This window comes from Microcaecilia unicolor, chromosome 3 (genome assembly GCF_901765095.1).
Source record: "Microcaecilia unicolor chromosome 3, aMicUni1.1, whole genome shotgun sequence".
In the NCBI taxonomy this organism is placed as follows: Eukaryota; Metazoa; Chordata; class Amphibia; order Gymnophiona; family Siphonopidae; genus Microcaecilia; species Microcaecilia unicolor.
In genome coordinates, this window is record NC_044033.1 from 383,540,115 (window position 1) to 383,559,760 (window position 19,646).

The 19,646-nt window shown below is 45.3% G+C and overlaps 1 protein-coding gene across 1 annotated transcript in view; it reads left to right on the forward strand.

The window, feature by feature from the left end:
• The first annotated feature begins 1,233 nt into the window (after positions 1-1,233).
• The window catches only part of FAM166C (family with sequence similarity 166 member C), a 59,930-nt gene continuing 41,517 nt past the window's right edge, over positions 1,234-19,646 (forward strand). The window contains exons 1-2 of the mRNA XM_030195543.1: positions 1,234-1,469; positions 18,524-18,797. Of these exons, the coding sequence (XP_030051403.1) occupies positions 1,396-1,469; positions 18,524-18,797 (348 nt within the window). The 5' untranslated portion in view covers positions 1,234-1,395. The remainder of the gene's footprint in view (positions 1,470-18,523; positions 18,798-19,646) is intronic.

Here is a 19,646-nt window from a genome sequence, read left to right on the forward strand (position 1 = left end):
GTTTGCTGACTCCAGTCCCGGTGCTGATTCAAAATGGCCACCGAGAGGTGAAGCGGTCTCGCGAGACTTCTGCAGAAGTCTTGCAAGGTCACTCTGGGCAGCCATTTTGAATTGGCACCGATACAGGAGGGAGCAAGACAGTCTCTGCAGCCATTCCGGGCAGGAAGGATGGGGCTCTTTTCTGCCCTGAAGAGGTCACTAGACCACCAGGGCGGTACAGTAAGGTAAGGGGAGAGGAGGGGAGGATAGGACACCCTTAGGGGGATGTGACGGGGTGGGGGGATGTGAAAGGGGTGGGGTGGTATGTGACAGGGGCAGGGCAGGGGTGTGACAGGGGTGGGGCATGTGTCCTCTTTTTGGGGGAGCAAATATGGTAACCCTACTCTTACCGCATGGCCATGTCTCTTTTAGGGGCTTTTTACCCACTGCGGTAAAAAGGGGCTCTCGCCACACGGCAAAAACAGCCCTTGCCGCTACCGCAGGACCCTTTTTACCGCATCTTGGTAAAAGAACCCCTTTATGGTGTATGTTTATAATTTTTTTGTAAACCGCTCAGACACATTAGTATAGAGCGGTACATCACATCAATAAATCCAATCTTAGTGTCCCACTGTTCCCCGATTTAATATCAAATGTCTACATCTCCATTCTGACACAGCAAAATAGCCAACAAAATTTATAGAACCACTCTACTACTACTTATCATTTCTATAGCGCTACTAGACATATGCAGCACTGTACAGTTGAACATGTAAGAGACAGTCCCTGCTTGACAAGAGCTTACAATCTCATCGGGCCAAACAGGACAAATAAGGGATAAGAAAATTACTTAAGGTGGGAATGATACCACAGACATGGGTAGTGAACAAGTGAACAGGGGTTAGGAGTTAAAAGCAGCTTCAAAAAAGGTGGGCTTTTAGCCTACATTTGAAGACGGCCAGAAATGACCAATGAAAGCCAGAAAACGCCCCAGCACCTAAGACACCAAATATTTTCAAAGCACTTTGCCTTCCAAAGTTCCATAGAAACTTAGCCTTCCAAAGTTCCATATGGAACTTTGGAAGGCTAAGTGCTTTGAAAATATGGTACTGCGCCCCCGTGCCGGTTCCGCCTCCAGCTCAGGCTAACCCAGGCAGGAAACGGCGAGCGGCCGCCAACCCTAAGCAGGTGGGGCGGGGATTTCAACTGTTGCCTGGCGACTAATTGTTGCCATTACCGGGACTAGGGCTGCTGCAGTGGTCAGGGGCAGGCGAGCTACCCGGCTACACCATAAGAGCAGAAGTGCTGCGGTTGGAGCTGCACGGTGCACGCAGAAAAAAGTAACGACGAGCTGCTGCCTATCCGCGACCCGCTTTTCTTCTTCGATTGGTTAGCGCGGGGATCTAAGCGGGACAGATGGCTACTAGACAAGCGGGCACTCTAGTCACCACCTACACTACCTCCTACATTCCGCCAGCTTTAATGCCCGGGTAAGGCAAACGCAAGCAGAGGGAAAGGGAGCCAATTTTGCAAAATAATTGGGGGTGCTAAACATGATACAAATTATTACCCCTCCCTGGACACAGTGAAAGAGGTTGGTCAAAAGCACCCACAGATCTGGCTCCTAAGGCACGTTAACTTGTGGGAGGGAAGCAGGTGGAAAGCTTTATATTCTCGATCTAACCTCCTTGGCTTTATGTATCTGCATTGGAAGGGAAGGAGTAAAGGGTATATAACCCTCTGTATTCCATGTCGTGGACAGAGACAGAGTATTATTATTGCCGCTTGTCTCCGCTTCCGGCAGCTGATTGTTTCTTTTGAGCAAAAGTGAATCAACCCAGATGGCTGAGGCGGAATAGCGCCGCCTGGGCTCAAGTAGCACCAATGAGGAAGGTGGAACAGGCTGAGTGAGGGAAGGAGATAGTGGGTGATGCGGTATTAAGGTAGAGAGCGTGATGGGAGGAAAGTGTGATAAGAAATAAAAGTAGGGAGAAGAGAGGATGAAGTAGCCGCATCCCAGCAGAAGAAGAAAGACTGGCTTCTGGAATGGATAGTGAGTGTCTGACAGCTGCCGGGACATAGGCTGAGAGGAAGAAGGAGAAAGTAAGGTTATTTATCGGTACGACTACAAAGAGGTTATTTGTGAACAACAGGTTAAAAATGCCATATACAGGGCTGCAGTTAAACACGCAGGGCCCCCCAAAGCTTGCCCACAGGCTATGCCTCCATCTTGAGGCAGGCTTGGGGCCCCTGTGGCATGAAACCCAGGGCAATTGCCCTGTTTGCCAGCCCTGGCCACATATACAGTGAAATCACTATGATGACAAAAACGACAAAAGGACAATTTCCCTATGGGAAAATAATAATAATAACAAAAGCAAAAACAAAGGAGAAGACCTAGTACAAAAGGGCTTCTTCAAAGAAAGATAATAAATATAAGACTTCTCCACAAAATGAGTATTCAAAAGTTTAATAAGTGAAAAACATGTAGATCAAACTAATAAAAACCCGTCGTTGGGTTATGAGCTGTTATTATTGATGTCTGTTTAGTTTACTCTTTATACGCCTTGTAATTCGTATGGTAACTGTACGACATTGCTTCTGCCCAGGCATCAATAAAGATATTTTTTAAAACCCCAAAGTTTATCTGTATTTCCAACAAATGATGATGGAGCTAAGAGACAATGAGGGGCATTTTTGATGACTTCTAAGTCCAACTTTGGATGTTTTCATCAAAATGTCCTAAATTCAAGTGGGGAATATAGCCATTTTTAAAAGAGAAAAATGTCTATCATTTGTTTTTGAAAATGGCTATTTGCTAGATGTTTTTGTGCTCTTTGCGTTTATCTTTTTGGTCCATTTTGGAAAAAAAATTGTCCAAGTGAAAAATGCACAAAATCAAGCCATTGGGATGTAGGAGGAGCCAGCATTCTTAGTAGACTGGTCCCCCAGACATCCCATGAGAGCAATGGGGCACCCTAGGGGGCACTGCTGTGGACTTCATATAAATGTTCCCAGGTACACATATCACTGTTGCTTCCTTATCTTGTCTGCTGAGCTCCCCAAAACCCACTACACCTAACTGTACACCACAATAGCCCTTATGGGTAATGAGGGCACCTATCTGTGGGTACAGTAGGGTGGGTTTGGGTGAGTTTTAGAGGGCCTTAGTTGTAGTCCTGGACGGTTTTGTTTTGTTCCATTATGACTGAAAACGTCCAAGTGTTAGGAATGCCTATATCCCACCCTTTTTGTGATTTGAATGCACTTCTGATGGACTTCATAGAAACACATCTAAAAATCGGTTTTGAAAATATTGATTTGGATGTTTTTTGAGAAAAACATTGATATGTAGATTTATGCCATTTTTTGGATATTTTTCTTCTTTGAAAATGAGCCCCAATGTCACTGAAATTCCAACAGGGAAAAGTAGGAGTCAACACAGTGCTATGTTTCGGTGAAAACCCCGGCATCAGGAGTCACATGGTCTAGAAATATGAAAATTAATATATATATGCATTACAATATTATACCGAGATATAAAAAGCATTGATAAAAGTGCTCCTTCCATGCTGTTGAGTCTAGTCAATTGATTGCATTGAGAAAAATGTGTAAACAAAAAAGTATATACATAAAACTGTTAATAATATGGAGAAATAAAAAATGAATGCGTGAAAACAGGAAATCACATAAAAATGAAAACTAGAAGTTAACAAAATATTGTATTTCATTTTTTGTGATTTCTGTTTTCATTGCCTGTGGTTATTCATTTTTATTAATATTATTAATGCCTCTCGCGGGAGGTGGTGGAGATGAAAACGGTAACAGAGTTCAAACATGCGTGGGATATGCATAGAGGAATCCTGTGCAGAAGGAATGGATCCTCAGAAGCTTAGCTGAAATTGGGTGGCGGAGCAGGTGGGGGGAAGAGGGGGTGGTGGTTGGGAAGCAAGGATAGGGGAGGGCAGACTTATACGGTCTGTACCAGAGCCGGTGATGGGAGGCGGGACTGGTGGTTGGGAGGCGGGAAATACTGCTGGGCAGACTTATATGGTCTGTGCCCTGAAAAGGACAGGTACAAATTCAATTCAAGGTAAGGTATACACATATGAGTTTGTCTTGGGCAGACTGGATGGACCATGCAAGTCTTTTTCTGCCGTCATCTACTATGTTACTATGTATTAACAATTATTTTATATATTTATATACTTTTTTTTTAGTACACATTTTTCTCAGTGCAAGCAATTCTCTACGCACAACAGTATGGAAGGAGCACGTTTATCAGTATTTATAAATTTATTGTATATCAATATGATACCGTAAATGCATATATGTAAGCATATTTCTAGACTGTGTGACTCCTGACTCAAGCATATTCACTGAATCAGAGCATCGTGTTGAGTCCTACTGTTATGAGCTCCATCATCATTTGTTGGAAATATAGATAAACTTTGGGCCATGTTTACTAAGGTGCACTATTGTTTTTAATGCATGCTAAAATTTAGCACGCGCTAACACTAGAGACACATATATATTCTATCGGTGTCTCGAACAGTAGCACGTGCTTATTTATAGCGCATGCTAAAAACGATAGCGTGCCTATAGCACAGCTTAATAATCAGGGCCCTTCGTTTTTTTTTATCAGTTTGATATATATGTTTTACATATAGTAATCCCCCTGTTTACTAAGCTGCGCTACTGGCTGCCATGTGCTAATGCTGACACAGCACATTTCACTTTGGGCTTTGTCAACATTGCTGCGTGGCTTAGTAAACAGGTAGGTATATTTTTGAATACTCAGGGGTTCTTTTTTTAATCAGCGGTAGTACTAACACGTGGGTAGCGCGTGCCAAATCAGCATTACTGCAGGGGTAGCGCGGGCACCCTGTATTAGTTTCAAAGTTGGAGTTTCTGTTTCCTGCAGTAGAAAATATATAGAATAATGGTGCTCTGCACATAAATTTAGGTGCGATCATTTGCACCATATTTTTGTTGGTGCAAATAGTGGCACCTAAATTTACATGCAATCTAGCCGTTTAAGCATTCATTCTATAAACTGCACTGAACTTTAGGCACAACTTATAGAATACCAATTAAATGGGTTTTTTCAGCAGTGATTTTTAGGCGCCTTTTATAGAATCTAGCCCTATATGGATGTCTTTCTTTTATTTATTTATTTATTGCACTTGTATCCCACATTTTCCCACCTATTTGCAGGCTCAATGTGGCTTACAAAGACCTTTTGTGGCATCGCCATACCAGGATGAAGTATACATTTGGTGTTACAAAGAAGTCAAGGAAGACAAGAGGATTTGATCAAGCAGTTGTAGAGAGATACATTCTGAATAAAGTTGGAAAGCTGTTGTGTTATAGTTAGTTATGGGTTCTCGTGGTAGGCTTTGTCAAAGAGGTAAGTCTTCAGAGATTTGCAGAAGTTAATTAATTCGTTGATCGTTCTCAAGTGAGTTGGAAGTGCATTCCACAGCTGTGTGCCCATATAAGAAAAGCTGGTCGCGTGTGTTAGTTTGTATTTTAATCCTTTACAACTGGGGAAGTATAGGTTGAGAAAGGTGCGGGAAGATTTTTTAGCGTTTCTGGGTGGTAGGTCCACTAGGTCTAGCATGTAGGTCGGGGCATCTCCGTAAATGATTTTATGAACAATCGTGCAGATCTTGAACGTGATACGTTCTTTAAGTGGGAGCCAGTGTAATTTCTTTCTCAGGGGTTTTGCACTTTCATATTTTGTTTTCCCAAATATGAGTCTAGCTGCGGTATTCTTTTTAAGTTCCTGCTGTATTTTAGATCTCTTTATTGGAGAATTAATCCTAATACATTCTAGGAACACAATTTCAAGGAGGGTGATCCCATTTCAAAGTATTTAATTGGATAACAAAATAACTCCAAAATATCTAAAAGACCTGGTGCCCAGCCATCACCAAACCCTAACTCTGCCTCTGCTTTATAGGCCTCTCCCCAAAACAAGAAATCTCCCATAGCCAAAATGCACCCACAGCACACTTCTCCCCACCAACCAGATCCCCACAATATCTCAATGCTAAGTCAGAAAAAACAACCTGAATTATCCCAATCCCAATCCCCCCACCCCCACCCCTTTCCCAATCCAGAGTTCCAATCACTCCGCCTTCTGCCACTAAAATTCCCTGTCCCTTCCTTACAGAAAACCTTTTGGCTCAAAGGAAGACTCTTCCATCCCAACCCCACTACCTCCGTAAAAGAATAAACATATACAAAAACTAATGTCCTACCCCCCCCCCCCCCCCCCCAATTAATAACTATCCAGCCCCCGAATCTCAACTACAGTGGATCCCACTATAATGTCCCTTAAACCCGTTTGTAATGTGAAAAGAAAAAGCAATGGCAGTGTGAAGCACATTTTATGAACATACCAAGCCACATAATATTTCCTGATGAACCCTGGTCAATAGGTGAAACAGGCCCTGCTGAATCGGTTGGAGTTTGAATTAAAGGCATTAAGTACTTTTGTTTTACACTGCAGAAATTACGGACATGGCTGGTTTTTGCACTACTAATTTGAATATTAAAATATAGGACCCTGTTTACTAAGACATGCTAGCATTTTTAGAGTGCGCTAAACGCTAGAGATACCCATATATTCCTATAGGTGTATTTAGCATTTAGTGCGGGCTAATGTTTAGCGTGCGCTAAAAATACTAGGGTGCCCTTAGAGCTGCTTGGTAAACAGGGCCCATAAAGATTGAGCAATAAAAAATTGCAAAAATTAAAAGCTCTTTGGGGTTTTTCAGGACCAATGAAAGATAATGGAACCATGGTTGTTCAACAGTTGCAAAAGCATAAGTCTGCTGATTGTGCTTACTGCGGTCCTTTTCCCCTAAATAGTTATAAACTGTGATTAAAAAATGGGTTCTTTGTTATATAAGTGACCACCTGAAACAAATGGCACCTCCCAGAGTTTGGAAGGAGATCAGAGACAAAAAACAGCTTACTGTTGAGAATTTCCTAGAGGCCTTGGACTATCCACATGTGGATGAAAAGACAACTACATTTTCAGAACAGGTTGACATTTGGAATACACACTTAGCTAAGACCTTAGAGAAAACAGAACCACTAAAAAAGGGTCCTATGCCCCACTAACAAACTCTCTCCTTGGTTTTCTCCAGAGCTTTGGATCCTTAAATGCGAAGGACGGAAATTTGAAAGGAGATGGCATAAATCTCGCCTGGATGAAGACAGGCTAAACTGTAGGATAGTGATTTCTAACTCAAAAACATCAACACCATGGAAACCTGAATGCGGAGTACCACAAGGATCACCGCTCTCACCAGCCCTTTTTAACTTAATGATGACACCTCTAGCCAAATCATTATCCAACCAAGGACTCAACCCGTACATCTACGCAGATGATGTCACGATATACATCCCGTTCAAACAAGACATAGCTGAAATCACAAATGAAATCACACACAGCCTCCAAATAATGAACTCATGGGCGGACGCATTCCAACTAAAGCTAAACACAGAAAAAACACAATGTCTCATCCTGTCCTCACAATACAACACAAACAAACCCAATACCATAAACACCCCAGACTACACCCTTCCGATCTCAGACAGCCTGAAAATTCTGGGAGTCACAATTGACCGAAATCTCACATTCGAAGACCGAGCGAAAAACACAGCAAAGAAAATGTTCTACTCAATGTGGAAACTCAAAAGAATTAAACCTTTCTTCCCAACGGAAGTATTCTGTAGCCTAGTACAATCAATGGTGCTCAGTCACCTAGACTACTGCAATGCCATTTATGCCAGATGCAAAGAACAAATCATTAAGAAGCTTCAAACCGCTCAAAACACAGCAGCCAGACTCATATCTGGGAAAGCGAAATACGAAAGCGCCAAACCCCTAAGAGAAAAACTACACTAGCTCCCACTAAAAGAACGTATTGCATTCAAAGCTTGCACCCTGGTCCACAAAATCGTTCACGGAGAAGCTCCGACCTACATGTCAGACCTAATAGACTTGCCTATTAGGAATGCAAAAAAAATCATCACGCACATTCCTTAATCTCCATTATCCTAACTGCAAAGGAATAAAATATAAATCCACATACGTGGCCAGCTTTTCATACGTTTGCACGCAGCTATGGAACGCACTACCGAAGGCCATAAAAACAATGCAAGACCTAACCATCTTCCGAAGGTTACTGAAAACAGATCTTTTCAAGAAGGCATACCATAAGCATCCATCTTAATACTAAATAACAAAACTATACACAACCTATACAAAACCGAACTCTTATCACATGACTGATTAACCTCTTTGATATTAATGATTAAGCAATACCACTTTAAACCTTATGCTGAATAGGGTCTCTCTTTAGTCGAAGACCTAATGTATGTTACTATCCAATTTACTACACAAGAACCTTCATGCACTACCATAACTTATTCCTCTTTACCATGTATGTATGCACATGTTGTATATAGATACCATGATCTGTTCCATATACGTTATGTTCCATGCCTACTACCATGTATGTATGCACCTTAATGCAATACCATTTGTAATTCTGCTACCCGGAAATGGCAACGCCATTACTGCAAATGTAAGCCACATTGAGCCTGCAAATTGGTGGGAAAATGTGGGATACAAATGCTACAAATAATAATAATAATAATAATAATAATCTAATATAATAAAACGCACCGTGAACGTTCTGAAGACAACGTTCTGAAGTCACTCAAACACTCCCTGGCTGTAGGGTTCGTGGATTCATGGTGTGAAGCCAGCCAGCCGTCTCTGCCCCGCCCTCGCGTCAAACGTCATGACGTCGAGGGCGGTCAGAACGTTGTCTTCAGAACGTTAACGGTGCGTTTTATTATATTAGAAGATTTACCTCCGTGGTGGCAGTTCTGGCAGCGCAGCGTCAGGGAAGGAGGCGGCGCTCCCGACATCTAGCCTTCCCTTCGCTGTGTTCCGCCTTCTTCTGACATCAAGCTGCCGGAACCGCCACGGAGGTAAATTTAAAAAGAAAAAAAAAAAAAAGGGATGTTGGGGGGAGAGAAGAGGGTGGGCAGTAAAGTTGAACAATGGTAGTGGGAGGGCAGGGGAGAAATGACAGCATGGATGCGAGGGGGGGGCATGGATGCGAAGGGGGGGGGAGAAGAGGGCGGGCCAGGCTGGGACATGGGAGAGAGAGGAGCATGGATGCGAGGGGGGGCTCATGGAAGGGAGAGAGGGGAATTGCTGGAAAAGGATGAATGGAGGGGGCAGGGGACAGAGGAGCATGGATGGGCATGGATTGGGAGGGCAGGGCTCAGGGAGAGAGGGGAATTGCTGGAAAGGGATGAATGGAGGGGGCAGGGGACATAGGAGCATGGATGGGCATGGATTGGGAGGGCAGGGCTCAGGGAGAGAGGGGAATTGCTGGAAAGGGATGAATGGAGGGGGCAGGGGACAGAGGAGCATGGATGGGCATGGATTGGGAGGGCAGAGCTCAGGGAGAGAGGGGAATTGCTGGAAAGGGATGAATGGAGGGGGCAGGGGACATAGGAGCATGGATGGGCATGGATTGGGAGGGCAGGGCTCAGGGAGAGAGGGGAATTGCTGGAAAGGGATGAATGGAGGGGGCAGGGGACAGAGGAGCATGGATGGGCATGGATTGGGAGGGCAGAGCTCAGGGATAGAGGGGAATTGCTGGATAGGGATGAATGGAGGGGACAGATGGGCATGGATGGATATGGATTGGGAGGGCAGGGCTCAGGGAGAGAGGGGAATTGCTGGATAGGGATGAATGGAGGGAGCAGGTGACAGAGGAGCATGGATGGGCATGGATTGGGAGGGCAGGGCTCAGGGAGAGAGGGGAATTGCTGGATAGGGATGAATGGAGGGGACAGATGGGCATGGATGGATATGGATTGCAGGGCAGGGCTCAGGGAGAGAGGGGAATTGCTGGATAGGGATGAATGGAGGGGGCAGGTGACAGAGTAGCATGGATGGGCATGGATTGGGAGGGCAGGGCTCAGGGAGAGAGGGGAATTGCTGGAAAAGGATGAATGGAGGGGGCAGGGGACAGATGGGCATGGATTGGGAGGGCAGGGCTCACACTCTCTCTCTCATATACAATGTCTTTCTGACTCACACTCTCACACAGGGCCGCCGAGAGACTGGGCCGGGCCCGGGACAAGGCCACCCCTGGGCCCCCCCCCCCCCCAAGGTCACGGCTGCTCCACCCGCCACCGGGCCGGGCCCCTGCACTATATGTAAATCCTTCAAGAGGTAGTGTGTCATGATTTAGGCTCTACACTTTTTCTTTTGTTTTGGTGCTACCTCAGTAAGGTCAAAACACAATCTCTCCACTGCAAAACACTATACACAAACTTGTGCAAAAACCTACTCATAACCTTACCAAACCATAACAGCACTAATTCCAAGGACAGGACGAGCTACAACCTTATGCATGGAAAGGCAGCACTATAATTACACCGGGCTCTAAAACACCAGTACACAACCTAATGAAAAACAAAACAAAAAGGGCTGCAAATACTACACACTAGCAGAATACTGTACCTTATCACACATGAAAAACACATGGCAACAGATATGACACAAAGAACTAGAAATAAAAAAAAATATGAAGGCAAAATACTGAACTAGAAAGTTACCTGAAGAAGTCAGACTCAGCATGCAGCAATACTAGAAAAATTGAAACTTACATGAAAAACATCACAGATACACATTTCCAAAAGCTGACATAAAAAATTCTGAATAAAATACTTTTTCTACCTTTGTTGTCTGATCATAGTTTTTCTATTCGCTTTGGTCCCAGTGTCTTCTGTTTTATGCAGTGTCTTCTTTCCATTTGATATTTTTTTCTCTCACCATGTCCACCATCCTCCTGTGTCCTTATGCGTCCTGTCTACCATCTGTAGCCCTGTCCCTATCATTCCTCCAGTTTCAGCATCTGCCCTGAAAGTGTTCCGATCCAGCCCTTAAATTCAGCAATTTCCCCTCCATCCATGAGCATTTCTCCTCACTCCCCTCCATCCATGTACTTCCTGTCTTCCCTCCCCTCCATCTATGTGCATCTCCTTCCTTTGTCTTTCCTTCCCTTCATCCTTGTCCAACATTTCTTCTCTCTTCCCTGCCCTCCACTCCATCCATGTCCAGCATTTCTCCTCTCTTCCCTCACCTCCATCCATGTGCATCTCCTTCCTGACTTCCCTCTCCTCCATCCACCCATATCCAGTAAATTTCCTCTCCCCTGCCCCTCCAATCATCCATCCATGTTCAGCAATTCTTCTCTCTCCCCTGCCATCCCCTCCTGTCCAGCAATTCTCCTCTCCCCCTGCCCTCCTATTCAGCGATCTCTTCTCTCTCCCCCATGCCTCTACCCTCTTATCCAGCGATCTCTTCTCTCCCCCCTGCCCTCCCCTCTTGTCCAGCAATCTCTTCTCTCTCCCCCTGCCCTGCCTTCCCCTCTTGTCCAGCAATCTCTTCTCTCCCCTCCTGTCCAGCCATATGTTCTTTCTCCCCCCCTGCCCTCCCCTCCCTCCGAGATCCAAGGCCCCCCTCCCTCTCTCTGAGATCCAAGCCCTCCCTCCCTCAGAGATCCAAGGCCCCCTCCCTCCCTCTGAGATCCAAGCCCTCCCTCCCTCAGAGATCCAAGGCCCCCTCCCTCCCTCTGAGATCCAAGCCTTCCCTCCCTCAGAGATCCAAGGTCCCCCTCCCTCCCTCTGAGATCCAAGCCCTCCCTTAGAGATCCAAGGCCCCCCTCCCTCCCTCAGAGATCCAGACCCCCCTCCCTCCCTCCCTCAGAGATCCAAGCCCTCCCTCCCTCAGAGATCCAAGCCCTCCCTTAGAGATCCAAGGCCCCCCCCCCCTCCCTCCGTCCGAATGTCAAAAGCGATCTTCTTACCTAACCTCGTGGTTACAGCGCGAGCAGCACACAGCGAAAATCGTGCAGGCTCGCGCTTCAGCCTTCCTTATTGTCTGTCTATCAGCTGAGGTCCCGCCCTCATTTCCTGTTTCTGCAAGGGCGGCGGGCGGGACCTCAGCTGATAGACAGACAATAAGGAAGGCTGAAGCGCGAGCCTGCACGATTTTCACTGCGTGCTGCTCGCGCCGTAACCACGAGGTCAGATAAGAACAAGAAGATCGCTTTTCACATGATTCGGATGGAGGGAGGGACAGAAGGTGGGCCCTGGAACTCGGGTGAAAGGGACGGACGACGGGTGGGCCCTGGAACTCGACGGATGATGGGCGGGCCCTGGAACTCGGAGGGGAGGGGCGGAGCTATGGGCATGCGGCGTCGGGCCCCCCTGGAGGCCCGGGCCCGGGGACTTTTGTCCCCCCTGTCCCCCCCTCTCGGCGGCCCTGCTCTCACACACTGTCTCACACTGTATCACATTCACTCTCTATGTGCCACACAGTCACTCACACACTCGCTTGGTCTCATACACTCACTCTCACAGAGAATCTGTGTCTCACACACACTCTCTCTCTCGCACACACACACACACACACACACTCTCTCTCACACTGTGTCTGACATACACATTTGCACACACTCTCATTCTAACACACACACTCTCTCACAAACACACTCACACCCAGACTCACTCTCTCTCTCACACACACACACTCACACTTTCACTCTGTCTCTCACACAGTCACTCTCACATACACTCTCCCAAACATACACTCTCCGAGGAAAACCTTGCTAGCGCCCGTTTCATTTGTGTCAGAAACGGGCCTTTTTTACTAGTAATAATAATAATAATAGGAAGCACATGATAAATTACCGCCAAACCTTAACAGCAACCAGAAAGCATTATTTCTCTCAATGCATTGCACAGGCTGCCAATTCAATCACGCAGTTGTTCAGTATAGTAAACAACCTACTGCAACCCCCACAACAGAACCAGCCTGCCCAGTCTAAACTGAACTGCAATGATTTTGCCAACAAAATTAGAAGTCTTCACCAGGATTTACAGGCAATCCCACCCAGTCTCTAATCAGTTAACCAGGAGTGCACAAACTCACCCCCTCCTGACCATTGTCAGCAGGTCACCCTTCCACTCTCTGGTCCAGGTCAACCCTGCTTAGCGCTGCGCTGCGTACGACTGGTAGCGCTATAGAACTGATTTATAGTAGTAGTAGTAGTAGATATGCTTCACTGCTGGTCTTCCTGCCTTGTAGCACCTGTTAGTTTCAATTCCTGGCCCTTCCGCCACAGCTTCCACAAAGGACGGCTTCTTTTAGTTTGCCATTCAATAATGACCCCCAACAAACAGCCAGAAACTCCAGTAGTCTTATAATAAAGGGATTCACTTTTATTCACAGCCGTTCAATTGTAGTGAATTCAGCAATACAGTACAACGATCTCACTTTGCAGTCTTTAACAAGTTCATGTTCACAATGCCAGACAGAGATTTCCTGTTAATTCACTGAGTATAGTTCAATGACTTTTACCCCTCTCTCTTTTACTCTCAGTTAGTTGCTAAGTATCAAGTTCCACAGCAGTTCTTTGCAACACACAATATTTAACTTCTCATACCCTTAGCTTTCTTAAGCACTTGCTGCCACAGGTTTCTTCCCAGCTGTATCAATCCTGTCCTCCCCTTTCTAGACAGTTGAGGCAATACCTTAGGCAGGAAGCTCTTCACCTTAGCACCAGCAGTCTATGCACATGCCACCACCTCCATCCTCTCCTCTTCCTTCTCCTCCTTTTTATCCCATTCCATCTCCTCTACCTCCTCCCAGGGCTCCCTCAGCTGCTCTTCATCACCCTGATCAGAGACCATCTCCCAATCCTGCTCCTCCCCCTCCAATTCCTGTGAGTCTTGTGTTGGGTCAGGTGCATTGTGGGAATCGTGGTTCCTAGGCTCATCCCTTATTCAAATTGGTCTTTTGACCACCAGAGGGCGCATTCCCCATCTATAAGGGATTTGCACATGTCTTATACTCCCTCCCCGGGGCTGCTCTCGCTTTCCCTGAGACCGTCTTCTCAGTAACCCCTTACACCATCAAAGATAATGCAGCAGGCAAGTCTGTAGGCCTCATAGAAGGCACCACAAAATTGGGAACTCCTCTCTTTCTAATGGGCAGCTACCAACAGCATTAAAAAGGGCAAAGGTTCACCCTTTGGTAAAGAAAAACAACCTTGACCAGGACAAAACTTGAAAATTACTGGCCAGTATCCAACATCTCATTTCTAGAGAAACTTATAGAACAAACAGTCTGTGTTCAACTGAATGATTGGCTAGAAGAGAGAAACTGGCTAGATCCATGTCAATCTGGATCAGACCCAGTTATGGAACAGAAACGGTCCTCGTATCCCTACTAGATGATTTTCACAGAAACCGAGACATGGGATTCGCCTTGGTGTTATTACTGCTAGATTTCTCAGCAGCTTTTGACACTATGAATCATGATATCATGCTAGCATGACTGACAGAAACAGGTATCAATGAAACAATACTTGCTTGGTTTAGATCCTATCAGACAGGCAACAATTCATAATGTTTGGCAGCAACTCATCACCACCATGGGCACTGACCTGCAGGGTACTACATGGATCAATACTGTCACCTGTTCAATATCTACCTCAAGCCACTAGCTGAGCTGATTCGATCAATGGACACTCAGTTCTACATCTGTGCGGATGATGTGCAGTTACTCATACCCATTGAACTTGACTTACCTACAGCCTTGAATAAACTGATTACCTGTCTAACATCAATTCAAGAATGGGCTAAACACACCAAACTTTGCCTGAACCCAAGTAAAACGACTTTTCTGGGTCCCTAACACAAGTGGATACATACCTGACATCAAAATTTCTTTTGGGAAGTACGAACTCCCCTTCAAATCACAAGTCAGGAACCTTGGAATACAGATAGATTCAACACTTACTTTGATTCCCCAAATCCAAGCAACCTCCATAAGCTGCTTCTACTATTTGTGACAGTTATGCTGCCTCTCTCCTTAAATCGAGAAGGTAAATCTTAACCCAGTTGGGCGGCGTACCTGGGGAGGAGCGGTCATTCCCCCAAACAGATCTTTAGAGAAAATGGAGCCTATGCCCCAAAGTCGCCTCATACAACTAACTTGTCTTTTCCTCCTAGTTGCTGCCTTTTGAGTCTGCAGCAACCTGGAGGAACCGCCAGCTTCCCTTCCCTGCCCCTCACTGACTGAGTCACTCAAGCCACTGCAACAAAATGCGCTGGGCCGTAGCCCTATGAGTGCCACTTCCACCTCTGTCAATTTCTCTCCTCCATGCCCCCATGATGTAACTTCCTGTTTGGGAGGGAACAGAGGAAGGAAACCGGCAGAGGCGCCAGTGGCGCTTATAGGGCTATGGCCCTGTGCACGGCTTCATTTTGGTTGCAGCCAAGTTGGGAAGCAGCAGTGCGAACAAGGAAGTTGAAGTAAAAACGCTGAAAGCCCATCAGGTATGTATTGTCTCCTCGCTTTCCTCTGCGCAGCCGTTATCCTCATTTACCCAAAACAAAGCTAGCAAATCTAGGAGCTGCTCTATCCATGTCGTTTTTTTTATTGTTGGTAGCATTTTTATTTGATCTTATATTTTTAAACAACTGGCTTGTGCAGCAAAGGGATATACAGTGGTGGAAATAAGTATTTGATCCCTTGCTGATTTTGTAAGTTTGCCCACTGACAAAGACATGAGCAGCCCATAATTGAAGGGTAGGTTATTGGTAACAGTGAGAGATAGCACATCACAAATTAAATCCGGAAAATCACATTGTGGAAAGTATATGAATTTATTTGCATTCTGCAGAGGGAAATAAGTATTTAATCCCTCTGGCAAACAAGACCTAATACTTGGTGGCAAAACCCTTGTTGGCAAGCACAGCGGTCAGACGTCTTCTGTAGTTGATGATGAGGTTTGCACACATGTCAGGAGGAATTTTGGTCCACTCCTCTTTGCAGATCATCTCTAAATCATTAAGAGTTCTGGGCTGTCGCTTGGCAACTCGCAGCTTCAGCTCCCTCCATAAGTTTTCAATGGGATTAAGGTCTGGTGACTGGCTAGGCCACTCCATGACCCTAATGTGCTTCTTCCTGAGCCACTCCTTTGTTGCCTTGGCTGTATGTTTTGGGTCATTGTCGTGCTGGAAGACCCAGCCACGACCCATTTTTAAGGCCCTGGCGGAGGGAAGGAGGTTGTCACTCAGAATTGTACGGTACATGGCCCCATCCATTCTCCCATTGATGCGGTGAAGTAGTCCTGTGCCCTTAGCAGAGAAACACCCCCAAAACATAACATTTCCACCTCCATGCTTGACAGTGGGGACGGTGTTCTTTGGGTCATAGGCAGCATTTCTCTTCCTCCAAACACGGCGAGTTGAGTTCATGCCAAAGAGCTCAATTTTTGTCTCATCTGACCACAGCACCTTCTCCCAATCACTCTCGGCATCATCCAGGTGTTCACTGGCAAACTTCAGACGGGCCGTCACATGTGCCTTCCGGAGCAGGGGGACCTTGCGGGCACTGCAGGATTGCAATCCGTTATGTCGTAATGTGTTACCAATGGTTTTCGTGGTGACAGTGGTCCCAGCTGCCTTGAGATCATTGACAAGTTCCCCCCTTGTAGTTGTAGGCTGATTTCTAACCTTCCTCATGATCAAGGATACCCCACGAGGTGAGATTTTGCGTGGAGCCCCAGATCTTTGTCGATTGACAGTCATTTTGTACTTCTTCCATTTTCTTACTATGGCACCAACAGTTGTCTCCTTCTCGCCCAGCGTCTTACTGATGGTTTTGTAGCCCATTCCAGCCTTGTGCAGGTGTATGATCTTGTCCCTGACATCCTTAGACAGCTCCTTGCTCTTGGCCATTTTGTAGAGGTTAGAGTCTGACTGATTCACTGAGTCTGTGGACAGGTGTCTTTCATACAGGTGACCATTGCCGACAGCTGTCTGTCATGCAGGTAACGAGTTGATTTGGAGCATCTACCTGGTCTGTAGGGGCCAGATCTCTTACTGGTTGGTGGGGGATCAAATACTTATTTCCCTCTGCAGAATGCAAATAAATTCATATACTTTCCACAATGTGATTTTCCGGATTTAATTTGTGATGTGCTATCTCTCACTGTTACCAATAACCTACCCTTCAATTATGGGCTGCTCATGTCTTTGTCAGTGGGCAAACTTACAAAATCAGCAAGGGATCAAATACTTATTTCCACCACTGTATATAGAGGAAGTATTGGTTTCATCGGTTAGAGTACTACTAACAAATTGTAAATCGTGTCATTTGGATGGGCTGGTTAGAGGGACTCCCTGTATTCATGCAGAGATGTTTTCAGGTGCTTAACAATCAGACACTGTTTAAAAGTACAATTAAAAAACAAACAAACATTAATTAGGCTGAAACCTGGGAGCATTTAATATCTTTTTTTCCTGTGCCTACATCAAAAGAAAAAGATGGCATGTGGGAACTTGCTCCTTTTGTTATGTGGATTGCAGTGGTATATTATACTTACTGCGGGATAGCAAGCTAGTACTTTTTTACTCTTTGAAGGAAAAGACCTCAGAAGCTCAGCCTGTGGAGTTTATTATCTACCACAGTAGCTGGGCGAACCTCCTTATTGGTCAAGTAATCTTCTTTAAATCTTATTTTTTATATTTTTAAAATTTTTTTGTATATACTTGAGGAACGTTTCTCCTTCCGACTTTCACTAGTTTTTACGTTAGTGTTGTCATATGATTAAAACAGGCACTTGACTGGATGTGTCTTTCTACTTGTCCGGTGAGCTCAAAAGAGCGCTGCTGTTTCACTTTTCTGCTTCGTCAGAGCTGCACCTGTGAAGTTTTGGCTTCAGAAAGACCTTTGTCTGTGCGCCTTCTTTCTCTGTGTGCTTTAATGACAAAGCAGTGCTTCAGGGCTGGCCTATGCTTTTCAGGCCCCTGCAGTGACCTATGTTCTCTGGGTTGGTATGGGAGGGGAGTGGCAGGGGGAAAACTCATGCACTGCTGCTCCCCAAATTCTTCTGCCTTAGGAGCGTGCCTAGTCTGTCTAGTGGAAGGGCCAGTCTTGAGCATTGAGGGCTAGTGCCCCAATTCTATTTGCCAGTACAGAGAACAACCTTCTCCATCTAGTTCCTCCCCTCCCCTCCCCTCCACCCCCCCCCCCCCCCCCCCACCAAAAGGCAACACCTTGCAAAGTTCAGAGGGAAAAGTGTGAGACGTTTCTTCCCCTTCTATCATTTCCTAGGAGCTGAAGCAGAGACAAAAAGGTATTGGTATATAGTGCCATTAACCATCATGTACAGATAGATAAAAAGCCCTGTGCATAATACATTATTTGCTCTTGGAAGGTATCTAATAGACAATTCATTTCACTTGACTTGGTAAATGCTAGGCCATATTTTCATACTGGTTGAATGAATCATTGGTCCAATTTCTGATTGATTGCTTCTCTTCTAGACTGAGGTAAATAGAAAAATGGTATACATAGCAACTGGGTAAACACGTGACATGCAATGTATGTGTTTTGTTTTGTTATTGTATTCTACAGGTATTGTGGGTACCTCCCCAACAGATTGTTTACTTATGGCAATACCTTGGGAAATGCTAGTGTGAAATATTTCCAAGATCTTCGCTCTGCTGCCCTGAATTCCAGCAAAAGCCCATACTGCAAGGGGGGACAGTTTCCTACCCTTTACTCAAACAACCCAGACCTTGTTATAGGTAACAGGTCACGGAAGTTGGACAGGTGGCTGCACACCCCGAACTGGTACAGATACAATGTGGACTTTGACCGGATGCAAGAGCTGAATGAGTTTCATAAGGTGAGAAACCTGTCAAATTTTGATAATCAGAGGTGTATCTGTATTAACCGAATTCTTAAATGAAATACAATTTTGGAGGAATGCAACAATTTAAAATCCAAAAGCACCACTTTGAGGCCTATTTATTAAGCTGTGTGCTAAAGCATTAGTGTCCAGGCAATGGCATCACCACAGCAAAAAGGAAAACATTGTGCAAAATTTGTGATTAATGCAAAGTTCTATGCTTTATTTCCCACAATGAGGCAGCAATGGTAGGGAAATGAACTGCTTTGCATGTAAATGCATGCACAGTAGCTCATTATTGTACAGTTGGACTAGTATAGCTTGCAGTAAAGTGCAAGCTGCATAATTCTGGGAAACCTAACTACATCAGAAGAGGTGTCATTAGCTTTACGTCAGGAGCATTTACACACTACCATGCATACCGATGTTCCTGAGGTGGTACTTAAAAGGCCCAGCATGGACCTCAGAAGTCCTCCTATTCCCATTTGTTCAAAATTATTGGTGGTCTGTGGGACTTCCTGTACCCCCACATACCTACCTAGGCTGCAAAAAAAAAAAAAAAAGATGGTAAAGTCCCCAGAAGTCTTGCCCCCATGCAGAGTCTCTGACCCTTATTCAAAACCTGAACCACTGCTTTCAAGCCCTCAGAGATATCATACTAAATTGAAACTTCCTGGAGTCTAGTGAGGGCAGGAATGATCTCTGCTTGCTTCTGCCCTACCAGATTCACTTTCCAAAATAGTGCTGGTTGACTAAGTGCTATTTTGCCCTCAGGGTATAATAGCACTTAACACACCCTTTCTAGCAGAGCAAAGTAGACCCTCTCTTTATAGGGCAAAATAGTGT